At 43.9% G+C, this 17,606-nt stretch overlaps 1 protein-coding gene across 1 annotated transcript; it reads right to left on the bottom strand.

The window, feature by feature from the left end:
• Nucleotides 1-689: 689 nt before the first annotated feature.
• On the bottom strand, nt 690-15,922 carry lipia (lipase, member Ia). Its single transcript, XM_039004822.1, has 11 exons — nt 15,816-15,922; nt 5,327-5,390; nt 4,678-5,048; nt 4,444-4,552; nt 4,230-4,331; nt 4,031-4,120; nt 3,681-3,851; nt 3,344-3,433; nt 3,024-3,132; nt 2,755-2,928; nt 690-1,248 (listed from the first exon to the last, which is right to left on the bottom strand). The coding sequence occupies exons 2-11, from the start codon at nt 5,379-5,381 to the stop codon at nt 1,164-1,166; spliced, it is 1,356 nt and encodes a 451-aa protein (XP_038860750.1). The 5' UTR covers nt 5,382-5,390; nt 15,816-15,922; the 3' UTR covers nt 690-1,163.
• Nucleotides 15,923-17,606: the final 1,684 nt, after the last annotated feature.

The following is a 17,606-nucleotide window of genomic DNA, read 5'->3' as shown; positions in this document are numbered from 1 at the left end:
CCAAGTACTGAATATATCACTATCGGAGATATACCTAACAGAGATGAGATGTTTACCTAAACTATTAGGGGGGGAAAGGGTTCTTCGTCTGTGCCCATAACTCTTTTTGGGTTCCGTGTAGAAATCTGTGGAAAGAGTTCTATATGGAACCCAAAAGGGTTCTACCTGGAACCAAAAGTAGTTTTTCAAAGGGTTCTCCTATAGGGACAGCCGAAGAACTGTTTTAGGTTCTAGATGGCACCTAATACAATGTGTAGGCTTCTAGATACATTTGATGACCACAACTTTTCCTGACTTAAGACGAGCTCTGTTTATTACAGTCCAGATTGATGTAAATGGTTGTAATGATTTCTTATCATTGTGCAGTGCTTGCTTGCTGTGGTCCAATTGATGTTACCTCTGGGTCTCATGTCTGTGTGTTTTCTTGTGTGTCAGATGGAGGTGGCACAGATGAAGAAGCACAAGTCCAAATGAGCTGTCAGGCTCAAACAGCATGACATCCCCAACAAAGTTTGAACAAGCAGTGATCTGTCTCAGCCTCTGCTGTGTTGGTTTAAAGACTATCAATTGTTTGACCAGTTTGTTGTGATGCGTTCGTGGACAGATGATTGAAAAGAAGCCTCACTGTCCTCAAGGCCCACAATGAATTATCAATAATTTATGAAACAGAAAAACTATAGTGAATAATAATGAACAATCTTTGTTTATTTGAGAAGTTGATAACGCATGAGCATCTTGTACAGAGACATTTTATATTTGCTTATTTTACTTTTTTAAATAAAATTAAAACAATCATGTTCTTTAAAGGAAACAGTGGTTTAAATTACATTTTAATTTCTATTGACGTGGCTCTCTTTCCATTTTTTTTTGTTGTTGAATTTATTGACATTCCTAAAATATTGTGTTTTATAGTATGGTTCCTCTACAGATATCATTCCACACAGTGATACAGACACAATCATAGTACTTTTCAATATTCTTGTAATAAATACAAATCATCACCCTCGCACTTATTTAAAATGCTCTGGACTCTTACTAGACTTAAGCCACTGAATACAAGGAGTTGACAGTGAGTAGCTATCCGGGTCAACCGCCTCACTATTTACCCAAAGAGCCATCATATGGCCGCTGCTCATTCTGTACATCATAGATCTGCTATTGTCTCAGAAGTTGGACTCCTCACAGGGGATGGGTCTGAAGGTCAACTCTTTGTTCTCCTCCAGGATGACGTCATAGCGGCAGAGAGGCCTGTGTGTGTGAGAGAGGGTGACAGTAAAAGTGTAAGAGAAGTTTGATAAAAGGTAAGACTTTCAAGGAAACAGTGACTTGACACAAAGGGCAAAGTATAAGTGAAGATGGCATATGTACAGTGCCTTCAAAGTAAACACCCCATGACTGTTCCCACGTGTGTTACAGCCTGAATTTAAAATGGATTACATTGAGATTTGTTGTAACTGGCCTACACACAGTACCCCATAATGTCAAAGTAGAATTGTTTTTTTGAATCTTTTATAAAAAAGTTAAAGCTGAAATGTCTTGAGTCAAGTATTCAAGCCTAACGTTTAGGAAAAAGTTTGGACTCTGTGTGCAATAATAGTGTTTAACATGATTTTTGAATGACTACTTCATCTCTATACCCCACACATACAATTATCTGTAAGGTCCCTCAGTCGAGCAGTGAATATAAAAACAGATTCAACCACAAAAGACTAGGGAGGTTTTCCAATGCCTCAAAGAATGGGAACCTATTGCTAGATGGGTAAAAATAAAGCAGATATTGAATATCCATTTGAGAATGGTGAAGTTATTAATTACACCCAGTCACTACAAAGATACAGGCAGCCAGAGAGGAAAGAAATCGCTCCGGGCCAATGGTGACTTTAAAGTTTAATGGCTGTGATAGCAGCCATTAAGCAGGAGGAAAGTGAGGATGGATCAACAACATTGTAGTTACTCCACAACACTAACCTAAACGACAGAGTGAAAAGAAGGAAGCCTGTACAGAATAAAAATATTCAAAAACATGCATCCTGTTTGCAACAAGGCACTTAAGTAATGCTGCAAAAAATGTGGCAAAGCAATTAACTTTTTTGTCCTTAATACAAAGTGTTATGTTTGGGGAAAATCCAATACAACATATTACTGAGTACCACTCTCCATATATAAGTATAGTGCTGGCTGCATTATATATATATATATATATATTTATCCTTTATTTAACTAGGCAAGTCAGTTAAGAACAAATTCTTATTTACAATGACGACCTACCCTAGCCAAAACCGGATGACACTGGGCTAATTGTGCGCCGCCCAATGGGACTCCCAATCATGGCCGGATGTGATACAGCCTGGATTCAAACCAGGGACTGTAGTGACGCCTCTTGCACTGTGACGCCTTAGACCGCTGCGCCACTCGGAAGCCCAATGGGCATGCTTGTAATCATTAAGAATGTGGGAGTTTTTCAGGATAAAAAAGCAACAGAATGGATGCTTCTACAAAGTATTGACTCAGAGGTGTTAAATCGTTATGTACATAAATGAGATTCCTTAATTTTCATTAAATTTGCAAACATTTCTAAAAACATGTTTTCACAGAGAGAAAAATACCTATTTAATCCAGTTTGAATTCAGGCTGTAACACAAAATGTGGAATAAATCAAGGGGTATAAATATTTTCTGAAGGTATAGTACTTACAGTAAATAAGTGACACGTGAGAGAAGCTCTAGATGAAAGAGGGTGCAAACGAACACTGACCTGTCTTTACGCTCCAGGTGTGTGAGACGGATGCGGAGCACTCGTAGTTTGAGTTTAGGCTGTAATGCATTCCCTGTAGAGAATTTGATTGAGATCTTGTAGACCTTCTGTATGTCCTTATCAAACTGGGCCAATAATCTGGTCTCTGAGTACTTCTCAAACTTGGATGCTTTACTGAAGATGGAGAGAGAATGAAATGTTAATTACTTCCCCCAGAGTGTGTAAATGTGTAGTTTTGAAAATGATACGGTGAGAAAATTGTAACTTACTGGTTTATTGTTGCCTCTGTCACCTCATTACCATTGTGTAGTTTGATGGTGATGTAGCCCCAGCGAGTATCATGGTTCCATGTTACAACGTCCACCCTGTAGTTCGTCCCTTAGAGAGGGAGAGAGAAGAGTAATTTCCTCCAACCAATGGCCTATTTAGAGATCTCATTATGTTTCCATTCTAGTTAATCTTGTACATTTCGCCTGATCATTGACAATAAGTGGTTAGAAGATAAAAAGGACGGGCCAAAGCAATATTCCCAGCAAGTCTCTCCTTATAGAGGTCAAATGTGTATGTAAGCCGATGATTGTCCACTTACTGCAGAATGGAGTCTGTTTATTGGTGGTGAAGAAAGCCATGGTTTGATTCAGAGGCACAAGAGTGTCCTTCCACTCAATGCTATCATACCCTGGAACAACAGATAAAACAGCCATGTTATGTCAATGTGAAGGGACACTGTCTTCCAAAGATGGATTGGCTTTCACCTGAAAGAACTGTGTGTGATTCAGGAATGTACATTAGCTCAATTAAGACACTGATTTTGGCGAGTTGGCAAACTTTTTGTTTGTGTGATTAAAAAAGCTTGAATCTAATGGAGAAACTCATGAATCTCATGGAGAAACTCATGAATCTAATGGGAGTTAGAGAGTAACAACCAAAGACTGGGCATCCGGCAGGTTTGAATTGATCACAGTCCATGCAGCGTCCGTCCAGGAATTCGGTGTAGGAAGAGCATGGGAAGGCCCTGATGTTACAGGTGGTCCGGTTAATGGAGCCCAGATAGAGGAACACTGATCTCTGGTGGTCACACTTAAAATAGCTGGACCCTTGGAGAGTAGGAAGGGGAGAGGACATAGTTTATTCCTGTGACGGTAAACATATTAATTATGTGATACACATGTCCTATGTCTCATTTGAAGGACGACATCTTGTGCAAATGGGATTTTTGAATGATCTCTCTGGCTAACCAGTTTGATTGTTATGTCTGTCTTACCAAGAGACTTACCTGAGAAGATGGTCTTTGGACAGCCAGGCTGGTCGGCTCCACCATTAGGATAGAAATCAATGTGGCCCAAAGGCTTCCTGAACCCAAATGCTGGTAATACAAAATGAACACATGAGGATACACAACAGAAAACACAATAATACACAATTCCCTTGGTATTCAGTGAAAGCCAAACATGCAAGCAGAGACCCATACATACCGTCCATGTCTGTGTGCACCACGTCCACAAACTGTGCATCTGTGGGGTCCAGACGGTCCTCTGGGGGGTTCCCAGTGAACATAGGCCCCGCTGGATCTAGAGCTGATCAGGTCAACATCAGATCAGTACATTTGTAGGATAAATGTGTTAGCTTGCAGTATTTATAATAAAAGCAGGGAAGAATGAGCAGAAAATCTATTCCACTGATTCTAACCTGTGATCCTCCCAATTTTTCCATTGAATTTGGCTCCAACAAAGCCTGAGATGTGAGCTCCAAGACTGATTCCAATCATATGGATGGAACTAAGAGAGGCACCATTCTCCTGAAACAGACAAAAATAGGCAAAATAAATATTAAGCTTTTATTACATAGTAATACATGTGGCCCTAAGTATGGCCCTAATTAAGTATGTGAGATACACTATTCAGACTAAGCACCCACTCTTACCTGCATATTTTTGATGAAGGCAGTGAGGTTGTCTGCTGTATCGTGTGTGTAGGTCACAACTTTCATGTAGTTGACATTGGTAGCTCCGCGGTTCCAGTCCACCAACAGGACGTTCATGTCTCCGCGGGCCAGCAGCTGCTGTGTGATGTTATGGATCCAGACGGGTGGAGAGCCCGTAGGACGGTAGCCATGAACGATAAAGGTGGTGGGTTTGGTGACGTTGAACAGGGGCTGGGCTGACAGGTTGTGGTGGGACAGCTCCTGACCACAGATAATATTAGCTCTGGTGTACAGCAACAGCTTCACATACAGGCTGGTCCCGATGATAGAGTGATGGAGGTCCAGATCAGTGAACACATCACATTCATGGGCTGAAGACGGAGTAAGTCAAAGGGAAAGAGAGAGAGAAAAAGAGTCAGAAAGGAAAATCACAGTCATTGTTGAATGGGAAGTTCCAGAAGTAGTATTTCCTGTCAGTGACTGCTTTCACTGTGTGTATGATCACCACCAAAAACCACTCTGGCTAAACAACCTATTTTTGTGATGTCTTAAAGTTTCCCGAAAGATCTTCCAACAGCTGGGGGAGTATTATTTGATGTCCCCACCCTATGTTTGACGCAGTTAAAGTGTGTGTGTAAGGTCACCATACCGCTGTATATTGCAACAGATCCCAGCAGCAGTGCCAGGCACCACCAAAAGGACATCCTTCAGACCTGCAACGAGCCAGTTATAAGACTATTGTTACAATGGTTAGTGGTTACAAAATGTTACAAAAACAGGGTGAATCTCTTTCTCCAACTATTTTAAAGCAACACTACTTGATTGTACATTGACATGAGGGTTATGCTCTGAGACCAGTTGACTGAGCTGAATATCTCTGTCCCTCTCTGTGTCCCCATTGGGTGACTATGGTGTGTTTGTGTACTACTGGACACGATATGGTGCATTCCTTTCACTGCGTCAATGCAGTACTAGGTGCATAAGGGCATGTCTGAACTCATAGAGTAAACGCTTAGAAAATATGGTTACAAAATGTTTTTTCAGCTGTCCCCATAAGTGAATCCTTGTTGGTTCCAAATCAAATCAAATGTTATACTCCAGGGAGAAGGGTTATTCAAAGGGTTCTCCTATGGAGACAGCGGAATAACCTTTTTAGGTTCTAGATAGCTTTTTTTCTAATAGTGTATGCAAAGGAGATGCATACAAGATGGGGGAGTTCTCTAATGCAAGTGAGCTGTTTTTCAGTGGAACTGGAGAAATGAGAAGTATCCTCTATTTGGAAAGTCACCCTGTCATCAGAAAAGGTCATGGATATTAGCAAATCAGTACTCTGGTCATGTAAATTGACTACAGATTAGCACTAGGTAATTTACTAGGTTGTCTTCTGTAGTGTGTGATCACCATCAGTGTGTGGCTTTCCTCGTTGTTACAATAAAGTGACTGAAGAGAAGGAAGGCATTCTTTCAGACTCATCCAGCATTCAACCCTTTTTATAAATAGTGATAGGTGTTAGGGATGGGCAATGATAAGGAAAATCTATATATCAGTTGAATTTTCTTGATCATATCGGTTTGAATGAATAACATTACAACTGTATAGACTTCACATCCACAGCTTGTGAAGTTCAGACAACTGTTTGCTAATTGCCCTTTGGGCCAGGTATCAAATGTTTGGAGGCCTAACCTTCCTAATCAGTTTGAATACAATGGGAAGCCTGTTGATAGCTCATCAGCAGGCAGTTAAAAATACTAAATTAAGAGCCTTTGAGAGGATTTGTGCCTGCTGGAACAGTCATGTATGCTCTTTTACATAAAAGTGTAGGTTAACTGTAATGGAGGACTGAGAATGTACTTACTATGACTGAGATTTGTGGTTGTTACCATCTAGCTATTTTAAGACGAATGCACTAACTGTAAGTTGCTCTGGATAAGAGTTTCTGCTAAATTACTCAAATGTAAATGTAAATTGACTTGGTGGACTGTATATTCGTAGGTTTGGGATTGCTTAATGTGTTTGCTCCCAGGTGCTGATCAGGGCACAGATGAAAGACAGGTGGATTACCGTTGAGTTGGGTTTAATTAAGACAAGGATTCACACAGCATAGGGCAGAGCACAGCACAGCGCAGTGTAGGATGTATCATGGGTCTAGTAGGCACTTAAGGGTTAATGGCTTGATTGACAGCTTTGAGTGTCAATCAACTTCTATGTGGCTGTGGTTTGGGTGTTTGCCTATGGAGTTGGTCAGAACGCAATGATGGCAAGACACAAAACAGTAGCCTATCAGCTGAAAAATCTGAAACAATCGTGCATTTTGTGATAAAAACCCTACATTTGGCACAGAGGTAGATGTATGCTCCCTGAAAAGATTTAGATATGGAGCCACCCGAGATTTGGCCCCTGGGGGCATGGCAGACATTTTTCAAAAAGACCGCAGGCAATAACATTATTTTACAATTCAGGAGGACTGTTTTGAGAAGGCACCAAATTTGTCACAGAGCTAGACCTCTCTTAATTCCCGTAGAGCACCCAATCTCTTCCTTTTTTGTTTTGAAAGCTCTTTTGCACAAGCTTCCAACATATCTCACTTCCCTGTTAAAGTATAAAAATACGGGGCACCAAACCCACTCACAGGGGCGGCAGGTAGCCTAGTGGTTAGAGTGTTGGGCCAGTAACCGAAAGGTTGCTGGATCAAATCCCTGAGCTGTCAAGGTAAAAATCTGTCATTCTGCCCCTGAACAAGACAGTGTTCCCCGGCAGGCCATCATTGTAAACAATAATTTGTTCTTAAATGACTTGCCTAGGTAAATAAATGTTAAATAAAAAAAACTCTTGAGGTCTCTACCAACCTAGGTACCCTTTAGTTTTAACGCCCACATGTTTGGAATAGTTTAGAAATCTCATTAAATCTTGAATCCCTGGTGCCAATAGAGCAGTTTAGAATGCTGATGAGGGATGAATTTACTGAGACCTGCAAGTGTGTTTTGGTTGATTGTGGTGGTTTATTAGTGTTGTTGAGATGTGGTGTGTCTGTGTCTGTGGTATCTTATAGTTACTTTTTTGCTGCTTTATTGATTCATCATGTTGTGAGTTGTTTGTTCTCAGGGCACCATTGTGAATGAGACCCTGGTTTCAATTGGGCTCCACTGAATAAATCAAATATATTTAGATATGGACCAACCACAGATTTGGCCCGGGGGGCCGTGGCAGCCATCTTACAAAATGGCCACAGTTCAGTTCAGGCCTATTTTCAGATAAACAACACCAAATTTAGCACAGAAAGATACACTGAGTGTACAAAACATCAAGAATGCCCCCCCCCCCCTTTTTCCCCTCAGAATAGCCTCAACTCGCCAGGGCATGTACTCTACAAGGCATCAAAAGTGTTCCACAGGGATGCTGGCTCATGTTGACTCAAATGCTTCCTACAATTGTGTCAAGTTGGCTGGATGTCCTTTGAATGGTGGACAATTTTTGATACACACAGGAAACTGTTGAGCGTGAAAACCCAGCAGCGTTGCAGTTCTTGACACAAACCGGTACGCCAGGCTAGGGGTGTGGCGGTCACGAAATTTCGTCAGCCGGTGATTGTCAAGCAAATAACTGTCAGTCTCACGGTAATTGACCATTAATTAACATAAACACATTTAGCATCCCCTGGCTTCCACACAGGGCCTACAAGCCACTGATGACGACCTTTGCAACATTTGCATGTTAAAAAGTCTAATAAATCCATGTAATATAGCCTACACCTTCACAATAAATCCATTATTTATTTTAGACAGGTCTAAAGAAGCATGATATTAAGAAAATGTAGTCTATTTCAGAAGAACAGAATAGCATACTCTGAGTTGTCCTTATGTTAGGTCCTGATGTGGCTATGCCAAATGGCTGTGGGGTACACTTAATAGTTTAGCAGACAATATTTCCTTATAATTCCGTGGCATTATTTTATATTATTTTATAGTATGAAGAATACAATTGAACGAAGCTGAATAAAATATAAATATGTGTGCACATGTGGCTATTCTGTGTTGAGCAGTTAACAAATAAATAGATACTCCTATATACTTAATTTAGAGTTATTAATGTAACTTTAGTTGTTCTACAAAGGTTGGGCTATATGTTTTGATTTTTCATACATTGTAAGGCTGCATGATGAGACTCTAAAGTCGCTTGAAAGGCATGAACTCTGCTTTGTTTTTTTGTGCAGGATGTAAATACTCCGATAGTCTCTCATTCACAATTTGACAAGCACTTGATAATGCCTTGAGTTTCACGGCGGCATCCCCTTTGTGGCCATAATGCACCCTAAAAAATCCATGCCTTTCTCCATCCACAGTGCTGCACAATTCGAAGCGCCTCTCACGCACATGGTTCTGTCACTGATCGGGTCTTTCTCACAGGCTACAAGTGAAGACAGACACATCGGGGACGCAACTGCACACGTCCTTATCCAATTCTGAGGTGCATATTGAAGATTTCCTCAGCCAACAAGATGAGTAGGCCTAACGAACAGCAAAAGCACAAGTCTATGTCAATCTACTATCCCCCATAGTACAAAAGTTGACCTATTCTATTCTGTGCAATAAATAAATATTCCAAACATAGTCTGAGACAGTTGTGGGGTGCAATAAATCCCAAATTAATACAACCACTAGCATAAAAAAAAATTTTTTTACGCAAGGTGGCCGACGCAACAGATCCGAACATTTAGCTTCAAATGTTGATAAACCATTAGGCTATTTCTTGACATTATAAGCGCAACAATGCGAACATGGCAGTAGGCTATAAGCGCCAATGTTCCATTATCCCAAAACACCATCATCAAAAGTGACTGCAAATGCGATTATGCATGTAATGCTTTTATTATAAAGGTTAATTTTTAGGGTGAAAAATATATTTCCCAATCCTGAAACTCACGTGCTGCTTATGTATGCCAGTTAGGCTCTAAATCCCTTGTAAGCGGATTAATGTGTTTCATTTTAAGAAGTTATTTGGCCACTTTGGGCTAGGCTACATGAGGTGTGCGACTATGATTAGAAAAAGTTGCTTTTCCTGTGGTTAATTTTCATGCCAGCCAGGTAGGCTATACTCCTGTTGTAAAGATAAACAATGTGCTTAATATTAGGAAAGTTGAGAAATAAATATAGTAAGCCTAGTCTATAGAAAGCTGATGGGATCCTCCTATTTTTAGTAGAGGCCATCACTTTGTTTTCTCACACAATTGCATAGCCTATAGAAATGCTGCACAACATGAGCTCATCGAATACATTTGCATTGATGTCAGAGTGATTAGAGGGACAATAGAGTGCTGAGTACCAGGCAGTTAGCAAGTTTGGTATGCTACTAATGACCATCAGCAGCATCAGAGCTTGGAAAAGCGCAATTACAGTGACTAAATGGTCACGTGGAATTTGACTGCCTTCAGGACTCATGTTCACCAGTGTGGCGGTAATACGGTCACCGCAACAGCCCTACGCTGGCACCTAGTACTACACCACAATCAAAGGCACTTAAATATATTGTCTTGCCCATTCACCCTCTGTTATGGCACACATACACAATCCATGTCTCAATTGTCACAAGGCTTAAAAATCCTTCTTTATTCTGTTTCCTCCCCTTCATCTTGTCACGACTTCTACCGAAGTCGATGCCTCTCCTTGTTCGGGCGGTGTTAGGCGGTCGACGTCAACGGTCTTCTAGCCATCGCTGATCCATTTTTCATTTTCCATTTGTGTTGTCTTGTTTTCCCACACACCTGGTTTCATTTCCCTCATTATGTGTTGTGTATTTAGCCCTCTGTTTCCCCCATGTCTTTGTGCGTGATTATTTATTGTTAGGTCAGTACGTTTCCGGCTGGTTTATTCCCGGGTGCTGTTTTACCCGTGTTTAGTGGCAACCGTTATTTTGTTTGCACATTGGGTTTGTTACTTTGTGCATATGCCTTTATTAAAGTGCGTTGTTCACTTATCTCTGCTCTCCTGCGCCTGACTTCATGCACCAGCTACACCCACCGCCTGACAGAACACGCACCCAATCGTCATGGAGTCAGCAGGAGCAGGTACCCTTGTTATTGGGGTCAAGGAGCGCATCCAGGAGCAAGCGGCGATGCTCCATCGTCTCGGCACCACCATGGATCGCGTCCTAAAGACTATGGATCGCTGGGAGAGAAAGGGAGGTCCTCCAGCGCCTCCGCCAGAGCAAACAAGGCCTCCACTACTCACCCCTCTTTCACCCGGTCCCAGTGGGATTCGTCTGGCCCTCCCTAGGGAGTATGATGGGACGGTTGCACAATGTCAGGGCTTCCTATTACAACTGGAGCTCTACCTAGCAACCGTCCACCCTGTGCCTTCGGACCGAGAGAGCGTGTCCACCCTCGTCTCATGCCTCTCAGGGAGAGCCCTGGAGTGGGCCAACGCCGTGTGGGAGGAAGGAGATGCGGCACTGGGCCACTTCGAAGATTTCACCCACCGCTTCCGGGCAGTCTTCGACCACCCGCCTGAGGGTAGAGCGGCGGGTGAACGTCTTATACATCTAAGGCAGGGGACGAGGAGCGCCCAGGAGTTCGCTCTGGACTTCCGGACCCTGGCCGCTGGCGTGGGATGGAACGACAGGGCCCTGATCGACCACTATCGTTGCAGTTTGCGTGAGGACGTCCGTCGGGAGTTGGCCTGCAGGGACACCACCCTCACTTTCGATCAGCTGGTGGACCTGTCCATTCGGTTGGATAACCTGCTGGCTACCCGCGAACGTCCAGATCAGGGTCTGTCGGTTCCATCCCCCAGTACCACCGCTCCGACGCCCATGGAGCTGGGAGGGGCTGCGCTTAGGGAGACCGGAGGAGGTTCCGTTTCAGGCACCATCTGTGGCCGCAGAGGGCACACTGCCAGTCGGTGCTGGGGAGGTTCCTCTGGGAGTTGAGGCAGCAGGCAGGGCACTCTCGCATCACCCCAGGTGAGCCGGCACCATGCTCACCCAGAGCTCTCTGTTAACCACATGTTTTTGAATGTTACTTTTCCTGAGTTTTCCCCGCATTCCCAGCATGAGGCGCTCGTCGATTCAGGCGCAGCTGGGAATTTCATTGACAGATCATTTGCCCATAGATTAGGGATCCCCATTGTTCCAGTGGATATGCCCTTCCCAGTTCACACCCTAGACAGTCGACCATTAGGGTCCGGGTTGATTAGGGAGGTCACCGCGCCCCTGGGCATGGTGACACAGGAGGGTCATAAGGAGAGAATCAGTCTCTTCCTTATTGATTCTCCTGCGTTTCCCGTGGTGCTAGGCCTACCCTGGTTAGTCTGTCATGATCCCACTGTTTCGTGGCAACGGAGGGCTCTCACGGGGTGGTCACGAGAGTGCTCGGGGAGGTGTTTCCGTTGGTGCTACTACGGTGGAAAGTCCAGACAAGGTCTCCACCATGCACATTCCCCCAGAATATGCCGATTTGGCTCTAAGGCGACTCAATTACCACCCCATTGACAGGGGGATTGTGCGATAAATCTCCTGGTAGACGCAGCACTTCCCAGGAGTCACGTATATCCCGTCACAGGCGGAGAGGGTGGTTATGGAAACATATGTCTCCGAATCCCTGCATCAGGGGTACATTCGGTCCTCCACTTCACCCGCCTCCTCAAGTTTATTTTTTGTAAAGAAGACGGAGGGAGGTCTGCGCCCGTGTATTGACTATCGAGGTCTAAATCAAATCTTGGTGAGGTACAGTTACCCGCTACCTCTCATCGCCACGGAGATTGAGTCAATGCACGGGGCGCGCTTCTTCACGAAACTAGATCTCAGGAGTGCGTACAACCTGGTGCGTATCCAGGAGGGAGACGAGTGGAAGATGGCATTCAGTACCACCTCAGGGCATTATGAGTACCTCGTCATGCCGTACGGGTTGATGAATGCTCTATCAGTTTTCCAAGCCTTTGTAGACGAGATTTTCAGGGATCTGCACGGGCAGGGTGTAGTGGTGTATATTGATGACATTCTGATGTACTCCGCTACACGCGCTGAGCATGTGTCCCTGGTGCGCAGGGTGCTTGGACGATTGTTGGAGCATGACCTGTACGTCAAGGCTGAGAAATGCCTGTTCTTTCAGCAGGTCGTCTCCTTCCTAGGGTACCGCATTTCCACATCAGGGGTGGAGATGGAGAGTGACCGCATTTCAGCCGTGCGTAATTGGCCGACTCCCACCACGGTAAAGGAGGTGCATCGGTTTTTAGGGTTTGCCAACTACTACCGGAGGATTATCCGGGGTTTTGGCCAGGTGGCAGCTCCCATTACCTCACTGCTGAAGGGGGGTCCTGTACGTTTGTAGTGGTCGGCTGAGGTGGACAGGGCATTTGGTCACCTAAGGGCTCTGTTTACCTCGGCTCCCGTGCTGGCCTGTCCGGATCCTTCTTTGGCGTTCATAATGGAGGTGGACGCGTCCGAGGCTGGGATAGGAGCCGTGCTCTCTCAGCACTCGGGCACGCCACCGAAGCTCCGCTCCTGTGCTTTCTTCTCGAAGAAGCTCAGCCCGGCGGAGCGGAACTATGATGTGGGGGACCGGGAGTTGCTGGCTGTGGTCAAAGCCTTGAAGGCGTGGAGACACTGGCTTGAGGGGGCTAAACACCCTTTTCTCATCTAAACTGACCACCGCAACCTGGAGTACATCCGGACAGCAAGGAGACTGAATCCTCGTCAGGCAAGGTGGGCCATGTTATTTACCCGTTTTGTGTTTACCCTGTCCTACAGACCAGGTTCCCAAAATGTGAAGGCAGACGCACTGTCCCGGCTGTATGACACAGAGGAGCGGCTCATGGATCATACTCCCATACTCCTGGCCTCCTGCCTGTTAGTGCCGGTCGTATGGGAGCTGGACGTGGACATTGAGCAGGCGTTACGTACAGAGCCCGAACCCCTCCAGTGTCCTATCGGTCAGACGGTGCCCTATCTTAGTGGGAAGTACTGGTGACCCACTTCGGCTAAGGACGTGAGGGTTTATGTTTCCTCCTGCACGGTGTGCACCCAGTGCAAGGCTCCTAGGCACCTGCCCAGAGGTAAGTTACAACCCTTACGGCCGTGGTCGCACCTGTCGGTAGATTTCCTGACCGATCTACCTCCCTCACAGGGTAACACCACGATCCTGGTCGTTTATTAAAGTGCGTTGTTCACTTATCTCTGCTCTCCTGCGCCTGACTTCATGCACCAGCTACACCCACCGCCTGACACATATGTAGATGTGATTGATTGAAGTGGATTTAACAAGTGACATCAACAAGGGATCATAGCTTTCACCTGGATTCAGCTGGTCAGTCTGTCATGGAAAGAGCAGGTGTCCTTAATGTTGTTTTTTTTAGACATGGAGCCACCATAGCTTTGGCCCCTGGGGACCATGGCAGCCATCTTACAAAATGCCATTGACACCCAATTAGGCTAGATGTTATCATGTATGTTATAGTTTAGAGACCCTTGTGTACATATCCTAACATTTTTATAACATGCCTGCCATTGGTTGATGTACAGCATTGGTTTATGTACATGAATACAGGATGTCAGATCCGATCCAAGGCCATGAGTTACCTTTGCTTTATAGCCACTAGTAAATTAGCTGGTTAATTCCAGGGATTTTGATGTTGTACTCATCTCTTCTGAAAGGGTGTATAGTACACCTTTACCCGATGCTGCCTCAGATCAACAGTCACCACCAAAAGTCCCTGACATACTAAACTGTGCCTTTAATTTGTTCCAATTGCAGAACTTTCAAGCTACATAAATACACCAAAGTTGGCACAGAGGTAGATTTATCTAAAAAAAAAGCCCTTAAGAAATGTAACATTGCATTACAGAGTTGGCATTTTGTAAAATGGCCACCACTGGCCCCCAGGGGCCAAATCTGGGTTTCTCGATACCTACATCTTCTAAATTTCCATAAATCTACCTCTGTTCCAAATGTGGTGCCATCATCTCAAAACAGTCCTTCTGAATTGTAAAATAATGGTACTATTTTGAAAGATAGTTGCCACGCCCGCCGGGGCCAAATCTGGGGTGGCTCCATATCTAAATATTTTCAGGGTATATAAATCTACATTTGTGCCAAATGTGGTGCTTTTATCACAAAGTGCATGAGTGATTTGCTAAGCTGCCCCACTGATAAAGGTACAGTATATACAGGGATATGGCTTGATCGCTAGGAAGCCTACAAATTGTACCACTGATCTATAACTATGGATGTCGGAAGGTACTTGCGTGTGTGCTGTGCATGAAGTGACGTCACATCTAGAGTGAGAACAGCTCGAGAGAGGCAGTCTTCTAAAGCAAGGATAAACCGATATCATGATATGCCATGCTCAAACGATATCATATCCAATTATTGATATTGGTGCCCACCACTAATTGGCATACACATCAGCACAGACACCTTCCCAATTAGCAGCATGGATGCATGCACATTATCATTGCATTCTTTGGAACTCAGTTTCTTCCAAGTTGCCTCACCCTTCCTTTACAGTTTCACTTTGTGTGTGCATGAGAATGCCATATAATCTTTGTTTTTGTACAGAGAGAGAGAGAGCGAGAGAGGAAAAACAGGTTTCCGACAATGACATCGTTAACCCTGTGACAATGATTGCTTGGTTATCAGTGTGAATCCTTGTGGGTGTGTTCAAAACTCGCATGGAAATGCGCATGGAGGCTGCTGAGGGGAGGACGGCTCATAGTAATGGCTAGAATTGATTCAATGGAATGGTATCAAATCAAATGTATTTGTCATATGCGGCAAACATGGAAACCACGTTCGATACCATTCCATTGACTCCCATTCTAGCCATTATTATGAGCCGTCTCCCCCAGCAGCCTCCACTGGCACTGAACTATATTATCACCAAAACAAAAAGTTAATAATTCACACAAGCAGAAGACGAATCCCTGTCACATGTTGCTCACTGACACATCTTTATTTCTATTATTAGACTGCAAGTCTTTACAAAGGAATAAAAACACTGAGAAAATGCCATTCTCCATACTGTACAGGCTGTAGCCTGCCAACAATCTTCTCTATTACACAAGAATACTTCAGAAGAAGCTATAAAGGGAGACATATAGAGAGTGGGGGAGAGACAAGCAGAGAAGAACTGACATTGCGGAAGTCTTACCTTGTTACCTTGAGAGCACTAGTTCCCCGGACTCAGTGTGTCAAGAGGTCCAGACTCTTCATGTTTGCATAGCTGTGTGCCGGTGCTCATTCCAGGAAGTGGACAAGGTGAGACATCAGAGTAAACTCCCACTGTTCCCCGCCTCTCTCTACTCCCACAGGCCTGACCACACCCCCCTGCCCCAGGACATCTTGAATATAAATGACAAATTCCTACTCTGGCTGGGCTGATAGTCAGTTATTCTCCAAGCAGGTAGTAGAACAATCAGAACTGTTCTTGACATTTTGACTTACCTTTCTACTGCTGTTGTTGAGTTCTATTTTCCACATCCTAAAACTCTTGTCAAAAGTTGAACATTGAGCATAAGGAACACAGAGTTATTCTAGAGTAATTCTGTGGTTTTTCTGTTATAATTTTTGTTTGCAATCAACTTTCACTTTTGATCAATAAAGTATAATCTAATGTTTAGCACAGGATAAACCTTTTGCGCTCTGAAAACTTTCGCTACTAATGGTCAGCATGTCACCTGGACCTTCGGATAAGCAACAGCGTCCCCTAGTGTTACAAATTGTGTACCTCAGATGTCGCAATGTACTATTATTGGCATCCTTTTTACGGCAAACGCCGATCAATGTAATTTTGATCTAGCAGCAGGTTAGTGGTCTTCAGAGCTGGTGAAATATAACTCAACAAGTTCCGAGGACCATTATGCAGATCCATAAAGAGGCAGACAAAACTGTCTTTGTGGCTAATTTAGGCAGTTCAGCTAATGAGGAAATTCTTTTCGAGCTATTTTTGCAGGTAGGCTCCTATTTTCCACAGGCTCTAAAACTTGACGAAATACATGGCAATGGATGTGTGTGTGAAATAAAACCACTGGCGTTTACTCCAGCTGAGCTGTCTGACTGTCTGTGTAATCATTAGTCCAAGCAGTTGCAACTAAAACGAGAGTTTCTATTCGACAAATTGAGGTATGTCATTCAACGTTTCGTTTCTTCCGTTTAAGAAACGATTGCAACAGAATTGGCATAATGAATACACCCCTGGTGACGGTGGTTGCAGCCCAACTAAGCAGGTCTTGCAGTTGGCTCTCTCTGTGGGTGGAAATTAATTTGTGTTTTCAATTTAAAATACATGTTGGCCAAATTCCTTTGTCATCTGTTTCATGCGGTAGTGTCATTGGTTTGATTTCTATCAAGCCAAAGCACTTTTTACACTAAATGTGAAAAACATGCAGAGATGATAAGATTGAGAATCAGGATAAGGCCACATCCAGTGATGTTGGCGGCCACAGGTGAAATGCAACAAAAAGGAAGTTGCACAGCAATATAATGTCTTATCTGTAAAAAAATAAATCATTATCTGCATCTGGTGTTTCACGTTTACATCGTGCCTTGTTTCATACCACCAGGCTGGGCCACTGAAGAAGGTCACCATCGCTCGAGACCGCGAGGGTCGCCAAAGGTCATATGGGTTTGTGTATTACAAGCATGCTGAAGCTGTACCCTATGCCATTGCCTTGCTGAATGGCACTTGGCTCTTTGGCCGTCAAATCAGGCTGCAGTACGGCACCGGTAGGCCAGTGTTTTGTATCATCATTAGGAATTGCAGCTTTCAACTCACCCATTTGGACTTATGAAGTTTGCAGAGCAGCAATTTAGCATCAGGACATTTCCAAAACCTATTAATTCATAATTTGCTCTGTACATGAAGCAGGTTGTGTTCTTAAAGTAACTGTTGTTTCAGCTACTTAGGGATATCAGTGCATTGTAGATAGGTAGGGTGGAGGTT

This window comes from Salvelinus namaycush, chromosome 12, assembly GCF_016432855.1.
Source record: "Salvelinus namaycush isolate Seneca chromosome 12, SaNama_1.0, whole genome shotgun sequence".
NCBI classification, from domain to species: domain Eukaryota; kingdom Metazoa; phylum Chordata; class Actinopteri; order Salmoniformes; family Salmonidae; genus Salvelinus; species Salvelinus namaycush.
Note: the sequence above shows the minus strand (reverse complement) of the source record. Positions and strands in the feature narration are given on the sequence as shown.